This window comes from Sander lucioperca, chromosome 12 (assembly GCF_008315115.2).
Source record: "Sander lucioperca isolate FBNREF2018 chromosome 12, SLUC_FBN_1.2, whole genome shotgun sequence".
NCBI lineage: Eukaryota > Metazoa > Chordata > Actinopteri > Perciformes > Percidae > Sander > Sander lucioperca.
In genome coordinates this window covers 33371972-33398908 of record NC_050184.1, presented here as the reverse complement: position 1 = coordinate 33398908, position 26937 = coordinate 33371972, and the positions used below count along the sequence as shown (strand labels likewise).

The 26937-nt window shown below is 38.3% G+C and overlaps 1 protein-coding gene across 1 annotated transcript in view; it reads left to right on the top strand.

Moving 5' to 3' along the window:
• Positions 1-26937, top strand: part of LOC116043715 (sushi, von Willebrand factor type A, EGF and pentraxin domain-containing protein 1-like) — a 161813-nt gene that overhangs the window by 90696 nt on the left and 44180 nt on the right. Inside the window, exons 22-25 of the mRNA XM_036008549.1 lie at positions 18142-18241; positions 18491-18567; positions 18657-18833; positions 18974-19153. Coding sequence (XP_035864442.1) covers positions 18142-18241; positions 18491-18567; positions 18657-18833; positions 18974-19153 — 534 coding nt within the window. The remainder of the gene's footprint in view (positions 1-18141; positions 18242-18490; positions 18568-18656; positions 18834-18973; positions 19154-26937) is intronic.

Genomic DNA, 26937 nt, shown 5'->3' with positions numbered 1-26937 from the left:
TCTTAAAGAGCTCATAGTAACCTATTACCTCTTTAGAACACTACGATCTCTGAATGCATGGCTACTTGTGGTTCCTATAGTCTCTAAAAGTAGAACAGGAGCCAGAGTCTTCAGCTACCAAGCTCCTCTCCTGTGGAACCAGCTTCCAGTTGTGGTTTGAGAGGCAGACACCCTCTCCACATTCAAGACCAGGCTTAAGACGTTCCTCTTTGATAAAGCTTATAGTTAGGGTTGGATCAGGTGAGTCCTGAACCATCCCTTAGTTATGCTGCTATAGGCCTAGACTATCGGGGGATTTCCCATGGTGCACTGAGCTCCTCTCTTTCCTCTCTCTCTCTGCACTCATGTCCCATTAATGCATGTTACTAACTTCACTTCTTCCCCGGAGTTCTTGTGCTTTCTCGTCTCGCAGGTTCTCATCGATCCTAGTGGAATCCTAAATACCTTGTGTGTGTGTATATTCATTGCACCTATCTGTTCTGTTTAATTTTATTTTCATATGGAAGTTCATGGTAATAATTATTCATAAGTATGCAGTGTCATAACTACATCTCTGACGTTTATAACAAACCAAACCGTTTGAAAATCGGTAGAAAATTGAGCAAGTTATGGTTATTTAAAAAGTTCATGCACCATTAAAACACAATGTTACGAGTGAGCGAGCTGACTGTGGCAAGATGGCCGCCAGGTGCGGACGTCGACCTCCATTGGCCAGCAGCGCGGATGAGACATCTAGCCTTTATTATGTATATCTATGGTCTTACTACCGTCTCACCGCTGGCTGCTCGTAGAGACCATTGTTATTTCTCCAGGTTGGAGGACGGCTCGTTTTGATGAAAATTAGTTTGTTGCTCGTGGTTAAGCTTACGTTGCGAAAGATGCGTCGTTTGTGATTTAATAACTATAATAATTTTGCTATAGAGTAATTGATCCCAGAAGTTCGAATCTGTGAATATCTTTCTGTGTGCACGGTTTAGTTTTTTTTTTTTTTTTTTTTACAGCTGATCCCAGGGCTCCGTAGACACCTTACAAGCTTTAAAAACTCAGTATGTGGCAAAATTGATTCTGAAGTGGACTCCCTATCTCTATCCCTATCTAGCAATCTCCGTACTGAAATCACTGCTGTTAAAGAGGAGCTTACAGTTCTTTCAAACTGCTTACACACGTTTTCAACACAATGTATCCTTTCTTCAAAACTCTACACACAATTCCCAAAACTGCACACACAACATGAAAAATGCCTCACATCTCCTTCAAAATGAAACACTGCATTCAAAATACCATTAACACATCTCAAAATGAAGTATTTGCATCAAATGACAAACACCTTTTTCATAATAGTACATTTTTGGATATACCATGTACACACAGTTCTAAATCTAAAGCTCTTTTGTCTTTCATAGGCTTATATCTACATTTACAATGTTCTAGAGAGAAAGTAATCTGCTGAAAGTGGTTGAAAAGTGCACTGTAAAAAACAATGTAATGTTACAGTAAAACATAAAATGTGCAAAACAAAGTCTGATTGATTTTTAATGCTGAAATAGTCATTAGATAGTTGCATGCAGTATGGACGCCACTGTAAAGCTACTCAAGATGGGTTTCTCTCATGGTCAATCCGTGGTTGATCATATGATGAATAAGTGTGGCCCTGATCTCATCAGAGATGGCTCTCCTTCTTCCTCTTCTTCCCTCCTCCTCCTCCTCCTCCTCCTCGTTGTTGTCCCCTGTCTGTCTCTCCTACTCCCCTTGCTCTCTGTCTATTGTTGGCATCTATTGTGCAAAACAGGTAATACCTTTGACCTATGTATAGGCCTATACTAAAGCAGTGATTGGTTAGTGTTCAGTTATGACATAACTGATTGGTTGTGTTTAGAAAAGGAAAGCAAGTCACTTCTTGTTATAGTTTTGTGTCTTAGGTAGAGAATTGTGTGTAATGTAAGTAAGAAATAGCTTATGGTTTTGGAGATTTGCTGTGTAATTTTGCACTTTGAGTGAGAGGTTTCAAAAACCGTGTGACATGAAAAGATATTGTGTGTAAGCAGTTGAAAAAAAACTGAAAAACTCCTTGTCTGGCTTGCAGGCTAGAGTGGATAAGCATAGCGCCACTATTCATGATCTGGAGTGCTGTGCCACAACACACAGCGGCACTGTCGCTAGCATGTCATATGACGTCCGAAGCAGCAACTGCTTCGTTCTCTGAATGAATCAGCTGAGTGGTTCGCAGCACCACCGCCACACGCGAACCAGTCAGCTGCTGCACTGCAACTGGCACCGCCTCGTTTCCAGTCTGAATTGTAGCGCGCTCAAAGCATAAAAACTTTAATGCACAACATTGCGTTTGGTTCGTAGTAGCCTCTACAGCAGGGGTCACCAACCTTTTTAATACTGAGAGCTACTTCATGGGTACTGAGTCATACGAAGGGCTACCAGTTTGATACACTCTTCTGAAATAACAGATTTGCTCAGTTTGCCTTTAGTTATATATGATTATTAATGATTAATGATACTCATCTATGTGAAGACACTGATCACGTTAATGATTTCTCACAATAATTATCAACAATGACTTAACAAGGTGGGAAACAGATAATATCAATATTCAATTTTCATTTTTAGAACAGGCCTGAGGGCTACTCATGTGGTCCTTGGGGGCTACCTGGTGCCCACGGGCACCGTGTTGGTGACCCCTGCTCTACAGTGACAAGCATTAGTTTGTTTGTATTGATTTATTTTCATTAACCTACTATGGAAGCATCTAGGAAGAGAGGTCGTTCTGACGTGGGAAAACTTTATTCTGATCGCTCCTGATAAGGTATGTTATGTATGTATGCATGGTCGCTTTGGATAAAAGCGTCAGCCGGCGTCATCCGTTCCCTCTGAACAAATTTTCTCTAAATGTGGAGAGGTTGTGAGCAGAAAAACAAACAGGCTCAGTCCAAAAAGTGTGGAAAAAATAATGTTTCTTAATAAAAATCTTTGAGTGTTCCCTATCCCACATAGTCATAGTTACACAAGCACACCCAACTTGTGCCATATTTTACTACTATACACTATCTTTCCGGGATAATTTAGATGCAGCCTTGGCACTTCACCAGGCGAGGTCGCTGTTACTGAAGCTTTGAGTAATGAACCCATTTTCAAAACAATTCTTCTAAGTGGTTCAGTGCTTCACCAAAGCTTCATTTGCCCATCACTAGTTTCCCGCCGTTTGTGAGTACCTGTCCCTGCCCTAATGTGATTCACCTGTGTGTAGTTGTCTTCTCATCCCTGTGTATATATACCCCCCTTGTTTCACTTGTTCCCTGCCAGATTGTTGTAGCTCCTCGTGTGTCTCTCTTTCAAGCGTTTTTCCCAGTGTATATATCCAGTGTTACCAGACCGTTTGCTTGTATTCCTGACCACGTCTTCTGCCTGTCGATTTGTACTGTTGCCTGCACTGTTCATTTGAACAATAAAACAAACTTCCCTTTTACTCTGAGTTTGAGTCGTGCATTTGAGTCTGCCATTGTACCCGTGACAATAGTATGTCTAAAGAAGGTAATAGTATAGTATGCAGAAAAAAAAGTCATAGTATAGTATATATGTCGGAAAAAGTCATAGTATAGTATGTCGAAAAAAAGTCATAGTATAGTATATCGAACAAAGTGATAAAAAAAAGTCATAGCATAGTATGTCGACAAAAAGTCATAGTATAGTATGTCGAAAAAAAGTGATAAAAAAGTAATTTTTTATAGTATGTCAAAAAAGTGATAAAAAATCATAGTATAGTATGTCGAAAAAAAGTCATAGTATGGTATGTCGGAAAAAATGTCATAGTATGGTATGTTGAAAAATTTGAGAAAAAAAGTCATAGTATATATGTCGGAAAAAAAGTCATAGTATAGTATGTTGAAAAAAGTGATAAAAAAGGTCATGAATATGTCGAAAAAAAGTTATAGTAGGCTATAGTATGTCGAAAAAGTCATAGTATAGTATGCCTGAAAAAGTAATACAAAATCATAGCATAGTATGTCAAACAGCCATAGTATAGAATGTCGAAAAAGTGATAAAAAAAAGTCATAGTACAGTATGTTGAAAAAAGTCACAAAAACATCATGGTAAAGTATGTCAAAGAAAGTCAACAAAAGTCATAGCATAGTATGTCAAAAAAAGTCATGAAAAGTCATAGTATAGTATGTCGAAAAAAGTGATAAAAAAGTCATAGTGTATTATGTCGAAAAAAGTGATAAAAAAGTCATAGCATAGTATGTCGACAAAAAGTCATAGTATAGTATGTCGAAAAAAGTCACAAAAGTATGTCTAAGAAAGTCAACAAAAGTCATAGCATAGTATGTCAAAAAAAAGTCATGAAAAGTCATAGTATAGTATGTTGAAAAAAGTGATTAAAAAGTCATAGTATATTATGTCAAAAAAAGTGATAAAAAAGTCATAGTTTAGTATGTTGAAGAAAGTCAAAAAACGTCATATGTATAGTAAAGTACAGTATGTTGAAGAAATTCAAAAAAACGTCACAGTATAGTATGTATAGTATAGTATGTCAAAAAACTCACAAAAAAATCATAGTATAGTATGTTGAAAAAAGTCACAAAAAAGTCATAGTATAGTATGTTGAAAAAAGTGATAGTATAGTATATCGAAGAAATCCACAAGACGTCATAGTGTATAAGTCGAAAAAAGTCACAGTATAGTAAATCCAAAAAAGTCTTACTATAGTATGTCGAAAAAAGTCATAAAAAAAGTCATAGTATATAGTATAGCCTAATTTCCAGTAGAGAAATTACCGTATAGTCAGGAGAAGCTCGCAGGCAATCGGGTGGACATGGAGGCATACAGTCAAGGGAGAAGCCCATAGAGAGTCCATGAAAGCATATTTTAGCAATGTTTTGCTCCTGCTCCTACGCTCATGGACAGCTCCTACTCACGCTCTCCGTCTCTGCAAGATGCGGAATGATTTAGATTTCTCTTTGCACGGCTACCAGAAGACTTACAAATTTCAGACAGGTTGCTCACGTCACATCTTTGTCGTCAAGCTCAGTCTGAGGCTGCGCAGTACGCTCAGCCATCACCGGAAAAGTGCTTCTAATTGACTTCACTGGTCTCCGTCGAAATCTATGGTGTCGCTGTGTCCATTTCTGTTACTGTCTATGTGTACGCCACCATGGTGACTGACACAGCAGAGTAAAGTCAGCCATAGTTAACGGTTACACTTCCTTGAAAGGTTTTCAAAATACACCTCCAACTTGTTTAACGTACAAAGACACAATAAAGGAAGTATATTTAGGGAGCGGTCTGTGTTAAATGAATATCCTTCATTCTGTTGTGTTTTTTGCCCCAAAATGTAATTTTCTCTGCATGTATCAATAAAGTAGGCTACTATAGCATATAGCATACAAAACGTAATATGATGGTCTTTTAAATAGACTACACAAAACACTGGCTATTTTGAAAATTATGAAAGCTAACAGATGAATGTGCATTACATCAAAAAAGTTGAATAAAACCCAAGGACGAATGCTAATTATAGCCTACAGAAGACTACCTGCCATTCAATGAACTGTAGGCTATGTCTACCATGTAACACAACGTAACATAATAATTTGATATCTGTTTTCGTTTATTCCTATATATAATCCGGTGAATATTTTTGCTTCAAGTACTTACATGTTATTATGTTTACTTACAATTATCTATCTATATGTTCTTCATATGACAATTTTCTTTTTTTTTTTCGTCAATATTCAATTTCCATGGTTAGGGTTAACAGCACGTGGTAAAGTTGGTGATTTTCGGCTCAGGAAAAGATATGCGTCACTGATTACCAGTGTTGGGAGTAACGCGTTACAAAAGTAACGCAATTACAGTAATGTATTCCTTTTTGCTGTAACGCAGTAATATAACGCATTACTAATTAAATTTCGGTAATATTATACTCGTTACAATCTCAGTAACGCGAGTTACAACGCATTTTAACGCAACATTTAGTGGTGCATTGTTTTTTTTAAGAATTCACCAACACCGCGACACATTTCTTCACAGGAAAAAAAAAAGCCGTATTATTTTCCTGTCGCTGTATTCGGTGGTTGAGATGACTACAGAGACAGATACATTTGCGAGATGGATATTATTTTCAGGAGTTATTACGCTGCGTTGAAGTAAGCTGTCCTGTTTCTGTTCCCGTGGTCAGAGCCAGAACCAGAGACGGTACGGACAGCATGTATGTCCCAACAGGTGACGGTACGGACAGCATGTATGTCCCAACAGGTGACGGTATGGACAGCATGTATGTCCCAACAGGCGACGGTACGGACAGCATGTATGTCCCAACAGGTGCCGGTACGTCAGCGGCTGACAGATATAAACATGTCGGGAATTAATGTTGAGGCTTGCTACACGTAAATATCATTGCATTTTATCAGCCGTGGAGGGTAACTATGCCTGTAGTGGAATGGCTTCGAATGACGACCAAAAACGCTTGTCTTTTACTGTGACCATTTACTGTTCAATATGTTGCAGTTTTACAAACAAGAAAGTGAACAACTGGAGCCTGACGAACATGTTGTATCCTGGTTGCTTCTCAGTAAGCTAGCAAGAGTAGCTACACAACAGATAACTTCCGTGTAGCGTACTTCAAAATAAAAGCATTTCCTATGACTATTCGCAGTAAAACTATATTACTGTTAAATAAGGTTGTGTAGGCTACCTTTTCACAAATCAGCTGTATATCAAGTACTGTAAATAATGTTAATAGTGAGTTTTAATCACACTATAATTGAACATTTCCTTTAGAGTGTTTTAAACTAAACAACATGAATTTCTTATTGAAGTGCTATAAAACATTTTACAACAATGCCGTACTTTTAATTGAGTATTTTCATTTTCTCCTACTTGCCTATTATGTTTTACTTATCTATTTTTTTTATAGATTTAGTTACTTTGCATATTTATATTAATTATACAAAATATGAATAATCTATGATGTATTAAAGTGGATAAAGAGGAGACTTTATTGATCCGGTGGTGAAATTCACAAGCTAGCTGCCAAATCAAACATCCCCTGTTATTTTGGTGAAAGTAACTCAAAAGTAATGCAGAAGTAGTGTAACGCATTACAATTCAGAGACAGTAATATTGTAATATAACTAATTACTCTCAAATGACAGTAACTAGTAATCTATAATGTATTACATTTTGGAAGTAACTTGCCCAACACTGCTGATTACCGATATGGCCACGCCTGTTTCCAAGAGTGTATGGCTGCAGCCTGGAGACCTCCCATCTCACGCCTCCCGTATCATGCCGTCCCGGCTGGTGCCATCCCCGCGCTTTGACTTGAGGTCATGAGACAGGAGGCATGAGACGGGAGAGCTCCAGGCTGCAGCCACACCCGACTCCGCTTTTCTACAAACAAACAAAACGTGCCATCAGATTTACATGTTAAAGATAAATGAATCATACCAAAAAGGGCTTTAAATAGCAATATACAACACATGCGTCATAGAATGCACTGATAAGGTCTGATGTGTTTTGAGGCTGTTGTGAAATCCCTATTGCACAAAGTACAAGCTCAAGAATTGCAATATTTTTCCTTTTAATCATCAGGCCAACCCATGTATGACTGTGCCGACAGAATGAGCACCAGCACAGTCAAAACTCCACCTGTGACTACGTGCCAAACTACCGTGAAAATCCAATCGGACGCAAGAAACTGTTCTTCATTTATCAATCAAACTGATCAAGATATGTTTTTCAACAGGTTAGACTATACTATACTGTACAGGTTAGACCGTACTATAACTTTTAGATTTGTTCATTAATATATCTTAAAGGACAATTCCAGCGCTAAACGAACCTAGGGGTTATTAACAGATGTGTACCCACTCGATCGTTCTCTGGGACATGTTTTCATGCTAATCGAATGTGTTTGGCGCTTGAAACAAGCTAGCGCGGACCGCTGATTAGCTTACAACGCTATTTTTCGGGGCACAGGGAAAGTAAAAACAAATCGCTATTTATACCACTAAAAAGGCTTAAAATATCACCAAACTTCAACGGTAGCATAATGAGGGTCCCTAAATGTTAACCGAAGTATTGAGAACTGTGTAAGTGTACAGACTTTTTGTTTATTAAATATGGCGTTATATATGTGTCACATTCCTGAGCGAGTAATTGTATGTTTTGAGCACAGAGAACTGTTTTGCAAGCGCATTACATTGCATTTTGAACAGAAATGTACACTCGCAAAAAATAATTCAGTTTGAGTAAACAAAAACCTATTTCGTGCACAATAAATGTATTTGCATGTCTTTCTCTGCTCGCAGGTAGACGCTGCTGCGCTCCGGTCATGTCTCCCTCGCTCTCAACCTCTTCTCTCTACGCGCTCAACTCTAGACACGCTCGCTCAGATTTTCACAGCGTTACAAGTGTGCCACAAAACCAACCAATCGCAGAATCAAAAGGTCAATTCTGATTGGCTGTTCGTCTCCAATTAGATCGCAAGTAGCAGGAAAGACATCTACAGGGAAACAGTCTTTGACGCAACACCTGCCGTGATGCCCCAGCAAGGGGTATCTCTGCTGTAGCCAGTGGGTACTTGGAAAGATTGTGGAGCAGCTTAACTAATTAAAATAATTGAATTATGATTGATTTAAAACAATATATCAGCTAAAACAGCTCAACACATGTTTAAACATAGCGAAGTAATCAATGGTAGAAATAAACAGCTAAAAGTGGCCTACTGACTTAACTAACAGTTGAAATGATTAGCTAAAAGTAATGGATGAATTTTGAAACATTAACCACACTTCAAGTAAAAGGCCTAGCTAGCTAGTTGAATTTCTGACCAAACCAACCTAAATGTTTACAGTTCAATTGCATGAAAATGTAAGAATATTCACGTTAATGATAAATAGTGTGAATACATTGGGAATTGATAGGGCGGGGTATGTGAGTTTATATGACAGGGCTGTGGGGGAAACTCGGACCAGAAGGGTTGGAAAGCACTGATCTACAGTATTTTATATTATTGACCGACCGGTATATTACAGACATGCTTTAATAGTTGTGTTAATCACAATACCGTTGTTTGAATTACATATCTCCGTGTGTGACTAACGTCACAAGCAATCTAACATTAGCCCAGCATGGATAAAGTCCAGCTATGCATCCAACGTATTCATCCGAACACACCTAAAATGTCACAATCCAGCCACTTGTAAGAAGTTTGTAATGCTGGTTACATAGTTATCGTGTTTTATTAACCTTAATTCTGTTTGCCAAGGCTATATATTTTATTGGCTTGCAAAGTAGCTATCCGATGCTAACGCTAACGTTAGCTAGCTAATTTATGTCAAAAAGCAGTAGCTAACTAATGTTACTGCCAAGATATGGTTTCATTGTAAGACAGCGTAAACACATGACAACACTTGACGAGTCTTACAACACCTCTCTGGTCTCTAGTGAAATCATATCTTGGCAGTAGTTAGCTAACGTTTCTGCTTTTTGAGATAAATTAGCGTTAGCAACGGATAGCTCCTTCGCAAGCTAATATAGCAACATAATTCAGGTTAATAAAATACGGTAATGTAACCAAAGTATTAAAAACTACTTAGCTACATGTGGCTATAGTGTGACAGGTCTACTGCTGTTCAGTCTCGCATTGCGAGACCTAGCTAACTAAGCTAGTGACAGTGCTGCGAGGCCTGTTCAGATGGCATGTCGGCTGCAGTCTCTTACATAGATATATATATAAAGGCTAGATGTCTCGTCCGCGCTGCTGGCCAATGGAGGTCGACGTCCGCACCTGGCGGTCATCTTGCCACAGTCAGCTCGCTCACTCGTAACATTGTGTTTTAATGGTGCATGTACTTTTTAAATAACCATAACTTGCTCAATTTTCTACCGATTTTCAAACGGTTTGGTTTGTTATAAACGTCAGAGATGTAGTTATGACACTGCATACTTATGAATAATTATAACCATGGATTTCCATATGAAAATAACATTAAACAGAAAATATAGGTGTAATGAATATACACAAGCACAAGGTATTTATGTTAAATCAATATATAGGCTACTAAATATATATATATATATATATATATTACTAATATATACTTTTATATGTATATTACTAATATATACTTTTATATGTATATTACTAATATAATAAAATAATTTGAATTATTACATGTTTATTTTAAACAAGTTTAAACTATTATAAAAGTGACATTTATTTGCAATAAAAAATAGGTACAAGATTTCCCTTTACAAATATACATAAAGAAATGCTGCATGTTGAAATACCCACCCTGTAGAGAGAACTACACTACTGTGGAGGTATACACATGGAGGATAGAGATAAAAAATTCAAAAAATTCAATTCAATTCATTCAATTTTATTTGTATAGCGCCAATTCATAAAAAAAGTTATCTCAGGACACTTTTCAAATAGAGCAGGTCTAGACCGAACTCCTTATAACATTATTTACAGAGACTCAACAGTACCACCATGAGCAAGACTTTGGAGACAAGGGCAAGGAAAAACTGCCTGTTAAGAGGCAGAAACCTAGGACAGACCATTCGGCTCTAGGTGGGTGGTTGTCTGACTCGACCAGTTGGGGTGAGAGAGAGAGACAGCGAGAGAGAGAGAGAGAGACAGACAGACAGGTGCACAGCAACAACAGTATTGGCAATGGCAGTCAAGCAGGACCATGGCAGGAGGCTCCACTAGGATCCATGAGAACCTGCGAGACGCGAAAGCACAAGAACTCCGGGGAAGAAGTGAAGTTAGTAACATGCATTAATGGGACATGAATGAGTGCAGAAAGAGAGAGAGAGAGAGAGAGAGAGGAAGAGACAGTGCACCATGGGAAATCCCCCGATAGTCTAGGCCTATAGCAGCATAACTAAGGGATGGTTCAGGACTCACCTGATCCAGCCCTAACTATAAGCTTTATCACAGAGGAACGTCTTAAGCCTACTCTCAAATGTGGAGAGGGTGTCTCCCCTCCCAAACCACAACTGGAAGCTGGTTCCACAGGAGAGGAGCTTGGTAACTGAAGAGACTATAGGAACCACAAGTAGCCATGCATTCAGAGAACGTAGTGTTCTAAAGAGGTAATAGGGTACTATGAGCTCTTTAAGATATGAAGGGGCCTGACCATGAAGAGCTTTATAGGTGAGGGGGAGGATTTTATACAGACAGCAGCTCTGCTTGCTGGTCCCAACTCTGGGTTGGCTCTTTTGATTGAAAAGGTTGCCTACCCCTGGGTGTAGTTTCAATGTTCACACATGTTTATTCATTCAAGTGTATGAGTGACAGAGCAAGTGAGATAGCCAGTAGTTCTCAAACTTTTTACACAGAGCACCACCTCAAATAATATTGGGCTCTTAGACTACTAACACCATCATAGACCTTTCTGGGTACCACCAAGATAAAGGATTTAATATAATAAGCCATATGATGCTCTCATTTGTTTGATATTCCACATGCAAATACTCACAACATCAGGCTGAGGTGCATCCTGAGACAAGTCCGTTGGCAGGTTGTTTTCTGCTCTTCTAGAGGTGGTTGTGCTTCTTGTTGCTACCAGCTAAAATAAACGTAAGTAAAGAAGTTTTTGAGTGTGTTGTGCTGTAATAAACAACACATTATATAACTTGCAATAACAAAAACTAAAGTGACATTTAATCACATATTGATATATCAATCTTATACACCTTGAATTATTGTTGGTCAATGATACACATACACTTTGAAGATGAGCTGGAAAGTTGTAAATGGTTGGCACAACACCATCTTTAAGCCGGACATTCTGCCCCGTTCTGTCAAAGTCCTCACTCCTGAAGTGCTCACTGCAGAGCAGTGTCCTGTCAGAGGCAACAAAACCGTCCCTTCTTAGAGCAAGTTCCCACTGCCTCCTCATCTTTCCGGTTTTGGGAAACCTTAAAAACGTGAGAAACGTACCAAGATATATAAATTATTGTCAACATTTCCAACCCTTTTTTCCTTCTTTCAACATTAACGGTAAGGACAAAAATACACACCTAAATTATCATATGTTTGGGGTAATTGTATGTATGCATGTGTGTATGTATGCATCATGTATGCATGTATGTACTTTAGAATAAGACAACCACACTAAACTAGTTATAAAAAGGTGTTCAAAAGAAACATTCAGCGATTGTGTAAACAAACTTCTAAAAAGCCTTGGGTCAACAACAATCTTGTAATACTATTATGTCATAGCTATGCTAAACTGTAACGTTAGCTGCTACTAGGTTTCATTTAAAGCTTCTTGTTATTAGCCAGCTAGGCTAATAACTACAACCACACTCACAGCTTCTTGTTATTAGCCAGCTAATAACTACAACCACATCCACAAAGATTGTAATTTAGACAAAAGATTAGTCATCATAAAATCGTTATTGGTGTCAGTAAAACAGCTCGATTGTGGTCTCAGCCTTGATAACTTGCGCAAGTAGTAGTGATACACAACTATGCTGCACGATTAAGTCGTTTTTCGAAAAGAAAAGCTGCAATTTCAACATGTTCAAGCATGCAGAATTATAGCCACGTTAATAAAGTTTGTAAGAAACCAAACCGTTTGTAAATCCGTCAAGATTTCAGCGAGATAAGAGTATTTGTGTTTGTGCAGATCACTCACCTTACATCAGGTACCACAAAGCCCGCAAGAAAGCTTGACTGTGACAAGATGGCTGCCGGTGATGACGTTAGAGACTCCACCGTAAGACATCTAGCCTTTATATATATCTATGGTCTCTTATATACAGTCTATGGCTGCAGTGTGTGAGCTAGCTAGATTGATTGTGAAGGATGAGTCAAACTAACGTTTAACACACAAGGAGATATAAGTCAAAAAAAACAACGGCATTATAGTACACACAAATATTAAGACATTTCTGTGATATAAGTCAATAATACAAAATACTGATGGAAATGTGTTTTAATCCAGTAACATTAGTCGAAAAGCTCCACTGTAGTCAGTATTTGCTGTACCAACAGGTGTAAACTGAAAAAGACTGTTCCTCCTAGATTTTTGTTTCCTGCTACTTGCGATCTAATTGGAGACGAACAGCCAATCAGAATTGACCTTTTGATTCTGCGATTGGTTGGTTTTGTGGCACACTTGTAACGCTGTGAAAATCTGAGCGAGCGTGTAGAGAGAACGCCATATTTAAAAAGATAGATTATGAAGACAGTCACGTTCTTGTATAGGCTACAGGCAGCCGCTGTCTTGGGAGCTACTGTCTTTTTAAACTATCTTTTTAATAAACTGTCTGTACACTTACAAAGTTCTCAATGCTTCGGTTAACATTTAGGGACCCTCATTATGCTACCGTTGAAGTGTGGTGATATTTTGAGCCTTTTTAGTGGTATAAATAGCGATTTATTTTTACTTTCCCTGTGCCCCAAATACTAGCGTTGTAAGCTAATCAGCGGTCCGCGCTAGCTTGTTTCAAGCTACAAACACATACGATTAGCATGAAAACATGTCCCAGAGAACGATCGAGTGGGACACATTTGTTATTAACCCCTAGGTTCGTTTTGCACCGGAATTGTCCTTTAAAATGGATCTACAAAGTGTTGCCTGAAAACCAGTCACTAATCAAATCGTTGTTGTTTTTATACAGGGAATGGACAGGAGTGCATTTGTGGTACACATTGCTGCGTTGGGGTTCTTTTGCTTCCTTACTGATATGTCTATGCGTAGTACTCAAATGTACAAAAGCAAGACACAAACGTACCAAGAAGAAGAGGAGAGATCATGTGAGGTGAACGCCCCGGTTAGTAAATTGACCTACAGTTCACACTGGTAGTTCTTTGGAAGTGATATCATCCTTGTGACGTTGGTTTGTGGTTTTATTTTTTACCGACACTCCTTGATAACACGTGATGATTTGTGAAGTCTCTGGGTCATAATGCACGCCAGCGTGTTTATCTGAGTGTCTCATTGCAGCATTTATTAAACTGATTGAAGGAATGAAGGAAGGAATGATCTGCATCTACATGTTTGCTCAAATAATAAGCTACTATAAATAGTGTTATGTGTTACATAATATATTAGAATGAAATAGCTTTAATAAAGTGAAGCAACTTTTACAATGTCAGTTAGGAAAGATAACCATGACTAATTGGAAAATAGGAAACCAGTCATTGCTCCGTGATGCCATGTGAACATTCTTTATTTGTTTGAATGTGAATTTACTTGTATCAGATCAAGCAAAATACAGTTTGCCAGAGTATTATTTCCATTCCATTCTTCCATGTAAACAGGTCATATAATAGAGCATTTGAAACCAGGAGCGTGGACTTTTTACATCGGAAAAGAAAACAAGGTCATATTAAAGACCATGCAGCAGCGCTGACTTCTAGTACACTGACTTTATTTTGATACATGATTTGCGAGACAGTTCAATAAAGTGTGTGTGTGTGTGTGTGTGTGTGTGTGTGTGTGTGTGTGTGTGTGTGTGTGTGTGTGTGTGTGTGTGTAAATAAGACAAAGCTTGCTGTTGTTGCAGATCCTGTCTTGCTGTATAAACCAATAACAGGTAGCCTACAACTACAGTCTGACAATATTATAATGAATGAGAGTGACGCAGGCCAATGTGACAGCATATTCTGTTTGTCCCCTCAGGATTTCTAGAGGATGTTTAGGTCTAGTGCTCTGTAGCCTATAGCCAATGTAGCCAATGTAAATAAGATGTTTTTTTTCTTAACTTGACGTGGTTAAATGAAGGTTAAATAAAAAAAATGTTTGAACAGGATTTGTTAGTGTCATCTCATTCTTACATGTGATTTGCTTAACCACATCATTTATATTTCTGTATGTAGCTTCCCTTTTAAATAAAATAAGCATTGGGGTTGGCTTTCTTTTGCTCTTGCTACATATGTGTATTTTTAGCACACACCCAATGTCAGTAGAAATGTTCACCACAAAGCCATCACCACACATCCTTCTTTCACACAAATGAAAGAGGGGGGGGGGGGGTGTTTCAGGCCCTGGACCTTTTACAGCAGAAAGTCAAACCCACAGATCCCGACACAAACAACTCAGCTCTCATCATCTCCATCATGCTCCAAACTAGGTCCTAATGAAGACCTAACTTCTAGTATGTTGGCTTTATTTTGAAACATGATTTGAGAGACAATTGAATGAAGGAGTGCGTGCAGACAAAAATGTAAAGCTCGTGTGGTGTTTTTGTCTTAGTGAGTGTAAACCAATTACAAGTACAACTACAGTCAGTAAATTCTATGATTGTGCTGGCTATGTGCAAAAGGATAGTGTCTTCAGAGTATATTGAAATGCAAATACCTCAGCAAGGTATTTGGAAACTAATCTCTTGCACAATCAGCGGTGGGGTGTTTTATGGCATGGAAGTGATCTCAGTTGGTTTGATAAAAATTCCAAGTGTTGGCAGAGGAATATGTTCAGTGATAGACACAGAGTACAATCTCTACAGTGTATGACAGCATTCCCATCAGAAAAAAAGAGAAAGCAGAGATATCCTTGACCTTGAGATGTACAGTAACTGTGGTGTAAAACTGGGCAGTGGTCTCTAGTCTCAACCCAAGCTGAGAAAAACAGTGAAAAGGGGAAATTTCATAAAACGACTTTACTTGAGCTCAGGAAATGTACTCATAGGAAGTACATCACTTCCTCATATTGACCCTGCCAGGGTTGGGTTCATTACATCACGCTCTATGAATGCTTTGTGTGGTGTTCGCCATTGTTACCATTGAAATGAAGTCAAATTGTAACCGGCCATGAGAAGAGACGTGTCATAACCATGTATGGTTTACACACGAGGATAAAGTCTTTCTGGGAAATTTTAGGAGTGGCATTCACATTCATTTTGGAGATCTTTACATCTTATATTTGTCCCCTTAAGGTTTTCTATGGGATGTTTGGGTCTAGTGCTCTCCACTGACAGTGACAACACATATACCCTACAGCTCTAGGGAGGGGGACTGCTACATACTGAGCTGAGTTGCCCATGGGCTTATAAGCCATGAATGTTAATATAATAAGATAAAATAGACTTTATTAATCCCACACTGGGGAAATTCACTTGTTACTGCAGCTCAAAAGTAAAATTCACACACATCAGAATAACACAAATACACATTAGACAGGAAAAATATACAAAAAGTATTCTAAGAAATAGAAAAAAAATAGAGATAATAATAATAGTGGGCTAATATGTACACTATAAACACCCTTATTATAAACAGACAGCTAAAAGGAATGTAACTTGTAGGCTACATTTACTCAAGTAGCCTACTGCCCGCTACTTATTTTTTATTTATTTTTTGCCCGCTAAGTAGCCTTCAGTTATAAGGTATATGTAGCCTACTTTTCTTAAATATATTCATTTCATGCTACTTTGTACTTTATTCTATAGGTGACATGATCAATGTTTTTTTCCCGTCAATATTCAATTTTCATGGTAAGGGTTAACAGCATGTGGTAAAGTTGGTGATTTTCGGCTCAGGAAAAGATGCATCACTGATTACTGATATGGCCACGCCTGTTTCAGACAAGAAGCTGCTGCCGTCAAGACCAGCCCTCATTCACCATTGTGGATTAGCAGCAGCCAGTGACTCTTCGCATTTAGTTGGGTAAGTCAAAACACTGTTCCCATGTTTGAACAAACTAACGGTTACACTGCAAAAACAAACCGAAAACAGAACGGCGTTACCATTTGAACATGACTAAAACAATATATTATTAACGTTTGTTGATGTTACGTTAGCTAGCTAACTCATAGCTAATAGCTAACGTTAGCTAAACCCAACCTGAGTTGACAGGAACTGTTGCGATTTCATGGAATTTATAATGTACTGAGAATGCGCTAAATTAAACACTCGGCTGAACACAATTTAACGCATTTCCCCACCCTGAGTATCTACCAGTATTGTCTATTAATATATAGATATAGGAATGGAAGTTACGTTAGTTTAACCATGACGCGTTACCGCCCACAGTCTGTTTTAATAAAGGAAGATGGAGGCAGCAATACGCCTCGAAGCGTTAGTAGTTTTACGGGCAGACATGTTACTGCTATTGGCATATTTGTATTTCTCTTTGTAAAACATTTGCCGAATTTGCCAGGCGAACCTGTCGCTACAGACAAGATGTGGAATACCTCGGTAAGATTAGGTACATAAACAGTTCCACGCTAATTAGTTAATATTGATATAGTTTGAATGGGGTTTGGCGTGTTGTTTTCTTAGGCAACTAAGGACAGGACTAACCACATTTTACTAACAAAGATCGAATTTGAACCAGTATATATACATTATATAAGGCTGAATATGTATCGTTATTTGTGGTTTAATGTGTTTCGCGGAGTCTGCTCTGCTTGAATGGAATCAGCGCGAGTATGAACCATATTAACTAAGATAAGACTCTGACTGTTTAGCTTACATTTGCGTTTCTCTTTGCCAGAAAGCTCCCAGACTTCAGTCAGACTTGGCAGATTCCGTCATGTTTGTCACTTACTTCCTACTACTGAGCAGTCTTTGCCATGTCATTACAACTCAAGGTGAGTGGCAGAGCGGATAAGCTTGTGACATAGGCTATGTGTGATTATACACAAGCTGTTTACTTATCTTGTCCTCACTTCTAGTGTTCATCTTTCTCTTTCTGTATTTTTCATTGTAGCTCAAGACTGCTCCAAACCTGTAGGAGGAGACAACATGGGTTTGAAGGGCGATGACATTCTTTTACAAACATTCCCAGAGGGGAAGAAAGTGACTTTTGTCTGCAATAATGGCTATGTGACTGCAGGAGGGTCTCCGTCCATTACTTGTACTGCTGGCAACTGGACTACTCTGATGCTGAAATGCGAGAGTGAATAATGACACTTAATTTTTACATTCAAATTTGTAAAAGCAGCAATAATGTGGCAATATTCTCTGGTCTTTGACCAACCGGGAAATGGTGTCTTCACAACATATGCGTAAATGCTGGATGAATAGATTGACTCAGAGTGACTGATAATATCTAGTAATAATTCTGTTGAATCATATCGATATCCAGTCATTTTAACTGATTTAGACCGGATGCCACATATGCGTGTGATTAAATCCTTATGAGAGTTATCTTTTTTCAGGGTATAACTGTGGCTCTGCTGGAGAAGTGGCGAACGGAAATATCGATTACCCTGAAGGAACAGAGTTCGGTGATAAACTAGTGGTCACTTGCAACCCCTGGTTAGTAATAAACTGATAACTAGGAAGGTTCATGTTAAGAGAATTAGTTTTTAAAATGTAATTGTAAGAAATGTATTTAACTCTAAAATGTTAGCAACCATCATGTTTCCAAATCAAAACATTTATTCTAATCAAAGTGGGTGTTCAGTGGGGCTACCAGTCAGTGTTATCATGTGAAATAAAGGGGCTTACACAGATTCTTCTTGACATGTGTTGTCTTGTCTTGTTTTTTTTTTATTCCCTAATTAGCTACAATATGGTCCCCAACAATGTTCAACTCTTTTGTGGAGCCCAAGGGTGGCTGGGCAGGTTGCCTACATGTGAAGGTTGGTCATCTCTGTGTGTTAATACAAGACACATGACTAAATAAAAACTGTGTATTTCCATTCTAATAGATGTCACTTTCATTTTGCAGTTGTGACTTGTGATCCGCCACCTACAGTAGCGAATGGTGTTGTCACTCCAGTCAAAGATTCCTATGACTGTAGTGAAGTTGTACAGTATAAATGTCAAAATGATTATACACTTAGTGGATCAAGTTCAATATCATGTTCAGAACATGGAACTTTTGGTCCTGCTCCAACATGTGTCCGTAAGTGTTTAATTTTTTCCAATCTTTTCTCAACATTTTCCCAGTGTAAACTCAGCTGTGACTGACACTCTCCCATACTTTGGAAAAGTTATTTTGGACAATTATATTAATTTCTATTTTAAAATGTTCTCTTCCTGCAGTGGTTCAATGTGAGGATCCTAAAATAGACAATGCTGACCAGATTGAGGGTTCTCGACCTCCTCATGGATACATGTCTACGGTGACATACGAGTGCAAATCTGGGTATGTTATGAAAGGAGGGCGCACCCTGACATGTGGAATAGATAGTCAGTGGTCACCTGCACTTCCAACATGTCAAAGTAAGTCATTAATTGAAATTACTACTTGGTGTAAGTCTGTAAAGTATGTAACATTGCATATACTTCTGTCAGTATTTTCCCTTTCAGATCAAATTTGCATTTTTTGTGTGCTTTGTCTGTGGTTAAATTTAAAAAAAGAAAAGATTAAAAAGTCTGGTTTTTGTTTTTGCTCTCAATTTTTTTTCTTCATTTATGTGAAGAAATTACTTGCCATAAATGCCATTTTTAAAGTTTCAGGATGACTCTGAAAATTCTTCAACCACGCAGCCTCAGTTTGCCAAATAGATTCCTCAAAGATTATATAAATATAACCTAAGATATGAAGGAGAAGTAGTAAGTAGAGCCATGGATTTAATAATTTCAACAAGGCTGCAGTGTGTGAAATATTTTTCATAGTTGGATGTGCATTTCAGATCATTTTGTTTCTGGTCAAAAACACATTTAACTGTTCTTAATTGGCCAAGGTTTTAGAGAGTGAGTGGAGGCTTTGTCACTTAACAACACATTTCTATAAGTGTGTATATAATCACTTATCTGTTTAAAAGGCTGTGTGTGAAATGCATGTTAATTAGTTCCCACAGCCTCTTAGAGAGAAGACACACCAACCCGATAATCGGCCGTTGGACCGTCTGGCGAGGTCGGTGACTCGAGTCTGTTCCGTGTGTCCCGTGCCGTCGGCCGTCCGAGGAGACGTCGGCCTTCATTTGGGCCGACCCGACATGTTCAGTCTGGAGATAGGGCACTCGGGACTTGCCCGGAAATGGGGAGCGGATGAGCCGCTCAAAATCTGATGAAAATCTTTTAAACTGACCTTTGTCGATCTGAAATGAAGACAGATTCAGCAACTGCACGGCATATTTCTCGCTTAAAATGTTTTCAGAAACACGTTTCGGTGAACTATTTTAGTACAATATGAGATCGTATTCTGAACAAGCCGCCATGACAGTCTGGCTGTGAATTTCCGGAGAAAAAAGAACCACGTGACGCGTTCGTTCAATCAGCTGCCGGTTTTCATTTTCTGAGAAATAATCAGACTGTTAATGGAAACAATACAGAGCAGCGCCGCCTGCTGCTATGGAGACGTATTACGTTTCGCGCACGCGCAGAGTGTACGCTCAAGTCGGCGTCGCCTCACTGTGTTCTGAGGCATTTTTTGGACCTCGAGACCCGACTGATCAGTCCGACTGGCTTTTCTGCCGACGGTCGGCCCGTCTGGTTGGTGTGTCAGGGCCTTTAATTATGAATCAATAAAATGATTAAAGTGGTTATTTGTAACTTTCAGTTTGTGTTGATTCTAGCGGCCGCTTTGGACAAAAGCAGTAGTGTTTTTATCACACCTGCTGTCGAAAGGTCTTTTCTTTACGGTGCTGTGTTACCCGCTGTATTACCGAGTTAGTGTTACTGGGAGGTCATATAGTTGTGATGAATGTTTTGATTTACAATCAGAGAATAAGTTACAGATGCATCGTTGCATGTCAAGTGTTGCAGACAGTAACTTAGCCTACTTTGGATGTACCGTGAGGTAAACCGGGTAACGTTGTCACTGTGTCATGAGTCAAAGCATTAAGAGTTTGTTGTAGCAACCAAAAATAACTTAGATTAATATAGCGCATTTCATCAAACCCAAGGACGTTTTACACAACTACAGGGGGACAAGTGAAAAGAAAAATGTAAGCCAACACGGACTAAAATGAATAAAACGTCTGCGCTAAATGGAAGGAGGGGGGGTATAATTTCATGTCTGCTACTGACGTACAACCACATTGCGCACTGTAAAGTTATTTTATGAAGGAAATAGACATATTATATACCTGTAGGCCAATTCTGGGACATTTTTGAATCCGTTACAATCCCGTAGTTGTCTCCATCTGTTGAAAGCCAACCGAGCTGTGACTCGGGTTTTCACACGTCGTCTGTCGATTTATCTTTTAGCTTTTAGTTCTTCTTTGTTTAATTTCCTTCTTTTCTATGATGGCCCGGCCCCAGTGTCAGCCATAACTACAACAGATAACTTCTAAAATAACATTTAAAATACAATTAGGCCTATATAAAGAAATCTTCTGCTACCCTTTACATTGCTGGATACAATAACAGACTTTTCCGGTGTTACAAAGAAATCTGTGACCCGTCCGAATGTGTGCTCTGTAGCGCCGTCTACCTGCCGTAAATCATTTTCTTACTTTGCGGGGAAAATCGGACCCGGGCAAAGGCATTATTTAAAAACTAGGCCTATATAAAATGAGCGTTATTTTTCACTGTTAGTCTCGTTTGCTCTTGTAGGTCATTGATGATCATCAAATGAAAAATTACAGTTTTAGAAACATTTAAACATCACTTTGAAGTGAATAAGTGTATCTTTGTGGTATTCTCATTGGTACATTGTCCTGATTTGTTTTTGCAGGAATACCCCCCCCCACCACCACCACCACCACCACCACCACCACCACCACTAGCACCACTAGCACCACAACACATTCTCCCCCAAAGACACCAGGTAAAATCCATGTTAATGCTTAAGAAGACATTTGCAGCCCTACAGTGTTGTCACCTGACAAAATGGTGCAATTATTTTGGGGGGGCAGGTCTGACATTCCCGTCTGGTTATTTAACCTAATTCATTTTCCAGAAATTGATACTATACCATGATATACTGTATATCAATATCATGATATAAAATTACACAAACCTGGTGGATGATTATATCCATATTGCTCACTCCTGATTTGAAATAATTACAGATTTTAGTTTTCCCCAAAAATCTGTCTAATACACTTTTTTGTGTTTATACTTTTGTTTCTATTAGTCTGAGCAAAGTCAGTATTTTTCCATACATTCCATTTTGACCTCACAGGAAAGGAAAGTGCAACTTATACTGTACACACACTTAGGGTTGCAAAGGGTCGAACATTTTCCAGGGCAAGTTGAGCTCGGGAATGTTTGGAATTTTGGAAATCTTTCCTAATTTCAATATAGAAATCGTACCTTTTTGACTAGTGAAGTTATTTAAGGGTAAATACACATCAAAAGCAATACTAGGTCTTATTGCATGTTTCAGTTAGAAGTATGCAAATTGAATTAAATTGTAACCATGCACTGCCTTCAGCAGCACACTCTTCCACCACATATGCAGCCCATACTACTGCCACCTCTACTGAGCCATGCAAGTTTAGATTATGTTACTGGATATTAGGTGTGGGGGGGGGAAAAAAATCAAAAATTATGTATCATGATTTTTTTGTGTGACGATTTTAGAATCAATTATTTTCCCTAGAATCGTTAATTTTTTGTTCTTTTTTAAACCAATGATTGATCTAAATATTTTGATAATATGGTATCGTCGACGGCGACTACGTCATATCCGTTTCCGGCAAAATTCATGTTATGTACTTCTTTACAAATTACAAGACTGACTGACGTGATGTGCATTGTTCTTAGAAGACCATTAGTTTTTAGAAATGTGTCATGATATTGTGTGTAACTCAACTTTTGTTTTCTTTAAAGAAGGGGGAAAAAATTGCAATACTCAATACTATCGAATCGCAATACTTCTACAATCGCAATAAATGGAAATCGCAATACAAATCAAACTGGCAGCCATGTATCGTGAAAGAATCAAATCTGGACATAAGCATATTGTCCCAGCCCTATATTTCTTTTGATATTTCCTTTACAGGTTCAGTAGGTAACTTATAAAAAATACATTTTTATGTCATATTTGCTGAAACTCTCACTATATCCTGACAGACCTAATGGCATTTTGAAGTCTCCACCTCGCCCAAATTTAAACAACCAATCAGGGCCGAGGAGCCTTTGCAGCGTCTGTCACTGTTTGTGAACTGCGATCAAACTGCTGAACTAGATAGCGCTGATCAAGTATGAATCAAAGATTCTGTTACTATATTTCTCGCCTCAGATGTTTTCATTTCAACATATTTTAGTGTAACTCTTCCTTAACGCAAACACAATGGATCCAGTTTGATCCAAGGTATATTAATTAGGGGTTTGAGCCTGAGGGGGCCGGGAGCTGCGTATGCAAGTCAACACGGCTACCAGTACCGGAAATATAATATTTAAAGTAATCATAGGTATATCATTGCTTTTTTTGAAGGCTTTTTCATGATCTCAACAGTGGTGATATAATTTTCTCAATGTGTAAAGCTAGGGGTGGGAATCACCAGACGCCCCACGATATATTATCTCCATACTTATATCAAGATATGATATTATTGGAACAACATATTGTGATATTCTGCAATATATTGCATTTTATTCCCTGAAAGCAATTGATTCTGTTACTTTAGTACAGAGGTCAGCAGCCCTTCCAATTAAAAGAGCCATTGTTGGCCCAAAATAATTCAAAGAAATCTGAAATCTATGATTCTTATAATGAACGTAACTAAGCCTATTTAAGTGTAAATCAGCCTATCAACATGACTAATAGGGCATTCATTAATATGGGGAGGTTTGTTGACATATCTTAAATTTTCTGATCAATACAATTTAATTGACAATTTAGTTATAGAAAAGCTGCTTTGATATTTTTGAACAAATACTTCATGTATCACTATTTGTGAAGGACTTTCCATGGCCTTTTTACTCATTACAATCTCCTGAACTGCCACAAAAGCAGCAACACTAGTGAGAGTTTGGAGATTTAAACAAATTCATAAAAGTACATTTGCTCTGCTTTCTGCAGCAGTTCTGATATTTTTCTCTTTGTACATATTTTAGTTGACTGAAATGTAAGCCTAAATGGAGAATGTAAGAATGACTTTAGGCCAACAAACTACACACTAAATAAAACTTAAAATGCAAAACAACAAATAACCATTATTCACTTCCATATAACTCTTTGTCACAAGGAGCCACTGGAGAGGGGCTAAAGAGCCTACCTCTGCTCTAGTACCAACAAGTTAAATACTGATATGCAATTTATATAATAAAAGATTGATACTTGGCTTCTGCCATGAAAAATATCGCAAAACTAAGCTGTATTTATTTATTTTAGTGACCCCTACTACACATTAGATTCTTTATTGTCCTTTTTTTTTTCAAGTAAATTTGTTGCCCCAGTCTGTGCAGAGCCTGACATAAATACATAGGTACATGAATAGGGCTGGGCAATATGGAGAAAATCAAATATCACGATATTTTTGACCAAATACCTTTATCGATACCACAACGATATTGTAGTGTTGACTATTGGTGCTTTCACAAAATATTTACACAATGAGATTTTTGATAAATAATCATCAGTAATGTGGGTATAATGACTAAGTTGATAAAGGCAAATAATAGAACAGTTACAAAAGTCTGGTATGTTTGGAAAAAGACATCACTTTACTGTAATGCAGCCTTTAAAACCAGGAAAAGACAACACTTATGCCTTATTACGATATGACGATATCCAAAATCTAAGACGATATCTAGTCTCATATCACGATATTGATATAGTATCGATATATTGCCCAGCTCTATACATGAATACATTATACACCACAACATGACTACATGAAAGACATCAGATACTTGCACATTTATACACACAGCACCTACACACATGACCATTACTGATGTGTTTTGTTGAGTGATGTTATGGCAGCTATAGCCATTACCAAACAGTTTCTTATCATAATGACTGACCCTGGTTAATCAAAGTAATTTTCATTCATTTGGTTTTTTTTAACAGTAGCAGATTAGCGTTGTAGTTCAACCAACATCACTGTTTGACACAATTCTGTCCTTATTGTTTTTTACAGACAATCATGGAGATAAGTTGGCTATAGGCTTGGGTGTTGGTCTTGGTAAGTTTCAACTTCATCTTTGAACAGTAGATCAAGATTGTAAAGCGGTAACGTTGACCCAAATAAGATCATGATGCCCTTACAAGAACCGCGTGGTCATACTACAGTAGAGATGGTGTTCTGGAGAGGGCATTATGTTCTCATTTGGGTCAAAAAATACCATACGAATGTATTAATGGCTTGATGTGTCACTTTGTCATTTACTGTGGTTTGTGTTTTGTATATATTGTTATGTAAGGTGCACCTAAGGTTTAAATAGTCCTTTCTGAATTCTGCATGCTAACAAACAGCAAAAGTCCCTTTTTTTTAAGCAATAATTTCATAAAAGCAAAGCCTTTTGGGATTACCAAAACCCTTTTCATGGTAGGCATTTAAATGGGCCCATCATCTTTTCTTACATCATCTCAAAAACATTTCAATTTTTTTTCTCATCAAAATAGTCCTCTTTGTTATCGTTGTTGGAGCCCTGGTATACGTGCTATGCATCAAGAAAAAACAACGGTAAAAAGTTATCTCATTTAACTATGCCGACTAACCCTTAAAAATGGCTTTGTCCCTGTCATGGCTTTTCCGACCTTTTGTTGATGTCTGCTTTGGATCTGGTCAGCATTTAGCCTATATTCTGTTAACGCTCCCTCTGTCTGTCAAGTTTTATTAAGTGTTGCATGGATAGTTGTGCATGTGCATTTGTAACACTTTTTTTCTTAAGGTTTTCTCTACCAACGTTGTCATAAGGGGTCGCTGTGATAAACCCTCAACACTCTCTTACACGGTGCTGGAGATCACTCTGTAGAAAGAGCGCTCCTTTTGGTGGTTTTAATGTAGTGTTGATAAAGTTGTCAGCCAAGTCATGAAGCATTTTTTAAATATTAGGTATGCAGTTTTTTTGTTAATACTCTGCTACATTTAATGTTTCCATGGTTGTCACACATTTGCGTGACATAGAATGGCATATAAATTACGTTTCATTTGGTGCGGCCCCTGAATGTGAAGTGAAATAGATGCTTTATATTTTAATCATCTACGAACCATTTCAATACTTTGGTTTTAATTTAACATTTAATACTGGGTCACACTGCGCCCTCCTTACGAGCACCTGTCAGGTCAGGAATGACAGCTTGCAGAAAGCTACTGGTTGCATTGCAACTAGAGGCACCTGTGACATGTGACAACAGAGCATTTGGTGGTATGATAGTCGTATTTCCTTCTGCAGAAGAGGTTGTGTTCTTTACACACTTTGTGAACATTAAGTTATTATTACAATAATCAAATTTCAAAGTTTGGAACACCAGGCCACATGATATGAATAGAAACTGGCTATTTGAACTTTTTGGTGTTGGATGATGTTGTGGTGACCTGCTTATTTCTGCTCTTAGAAATAAACGTGTAGTATTTTTGTAGGGGTGGAACGGTACATGTATTCGTATTGAAACGGTACGGGCGTCTCGGTTCGGTACATGAATTTACATGGAGAATACACGGTATAAAAATAAATAGAACTCGCGTGCAAATGAATTAATGTAATGTGGAACTACTGTTACATACGTGTTTCTTAGGGACACCTAATCTGTAGCCCCGCCTTAGCTCTGAAGCTCCCAAGCTCCGCCTACATGTCAAGTCGGTCCAGTGGCAGTGAGTCCACACCAGAGCCATGTCTTTCTCTATCACTCTGGTCCACGAAGCAAACTAGTCCCTTCCATATACATCCAAACGCGGATGTACTGTAGCTGTATCCCTTCTTGCCTCGACCACAAATGGCTTCCAGGCCCATTTGCTTCGTTGTTTGCTCCGCCGTTAGCTGTTAGCTCCGCTGTTAGCTTCGCTGTTTGCTGCTAGCTCCGCTGTTAGTGTGTGAAGGTAACGCCACAATTCGCCAACTGCTCTGTGTAACCGAAGCTGCTCTTATAACACCCCTGCTCTGTGCATTCACATATGAGAGCAGCGCTTGTCTCCCATATCACACTACTAGCTGATTGTCTT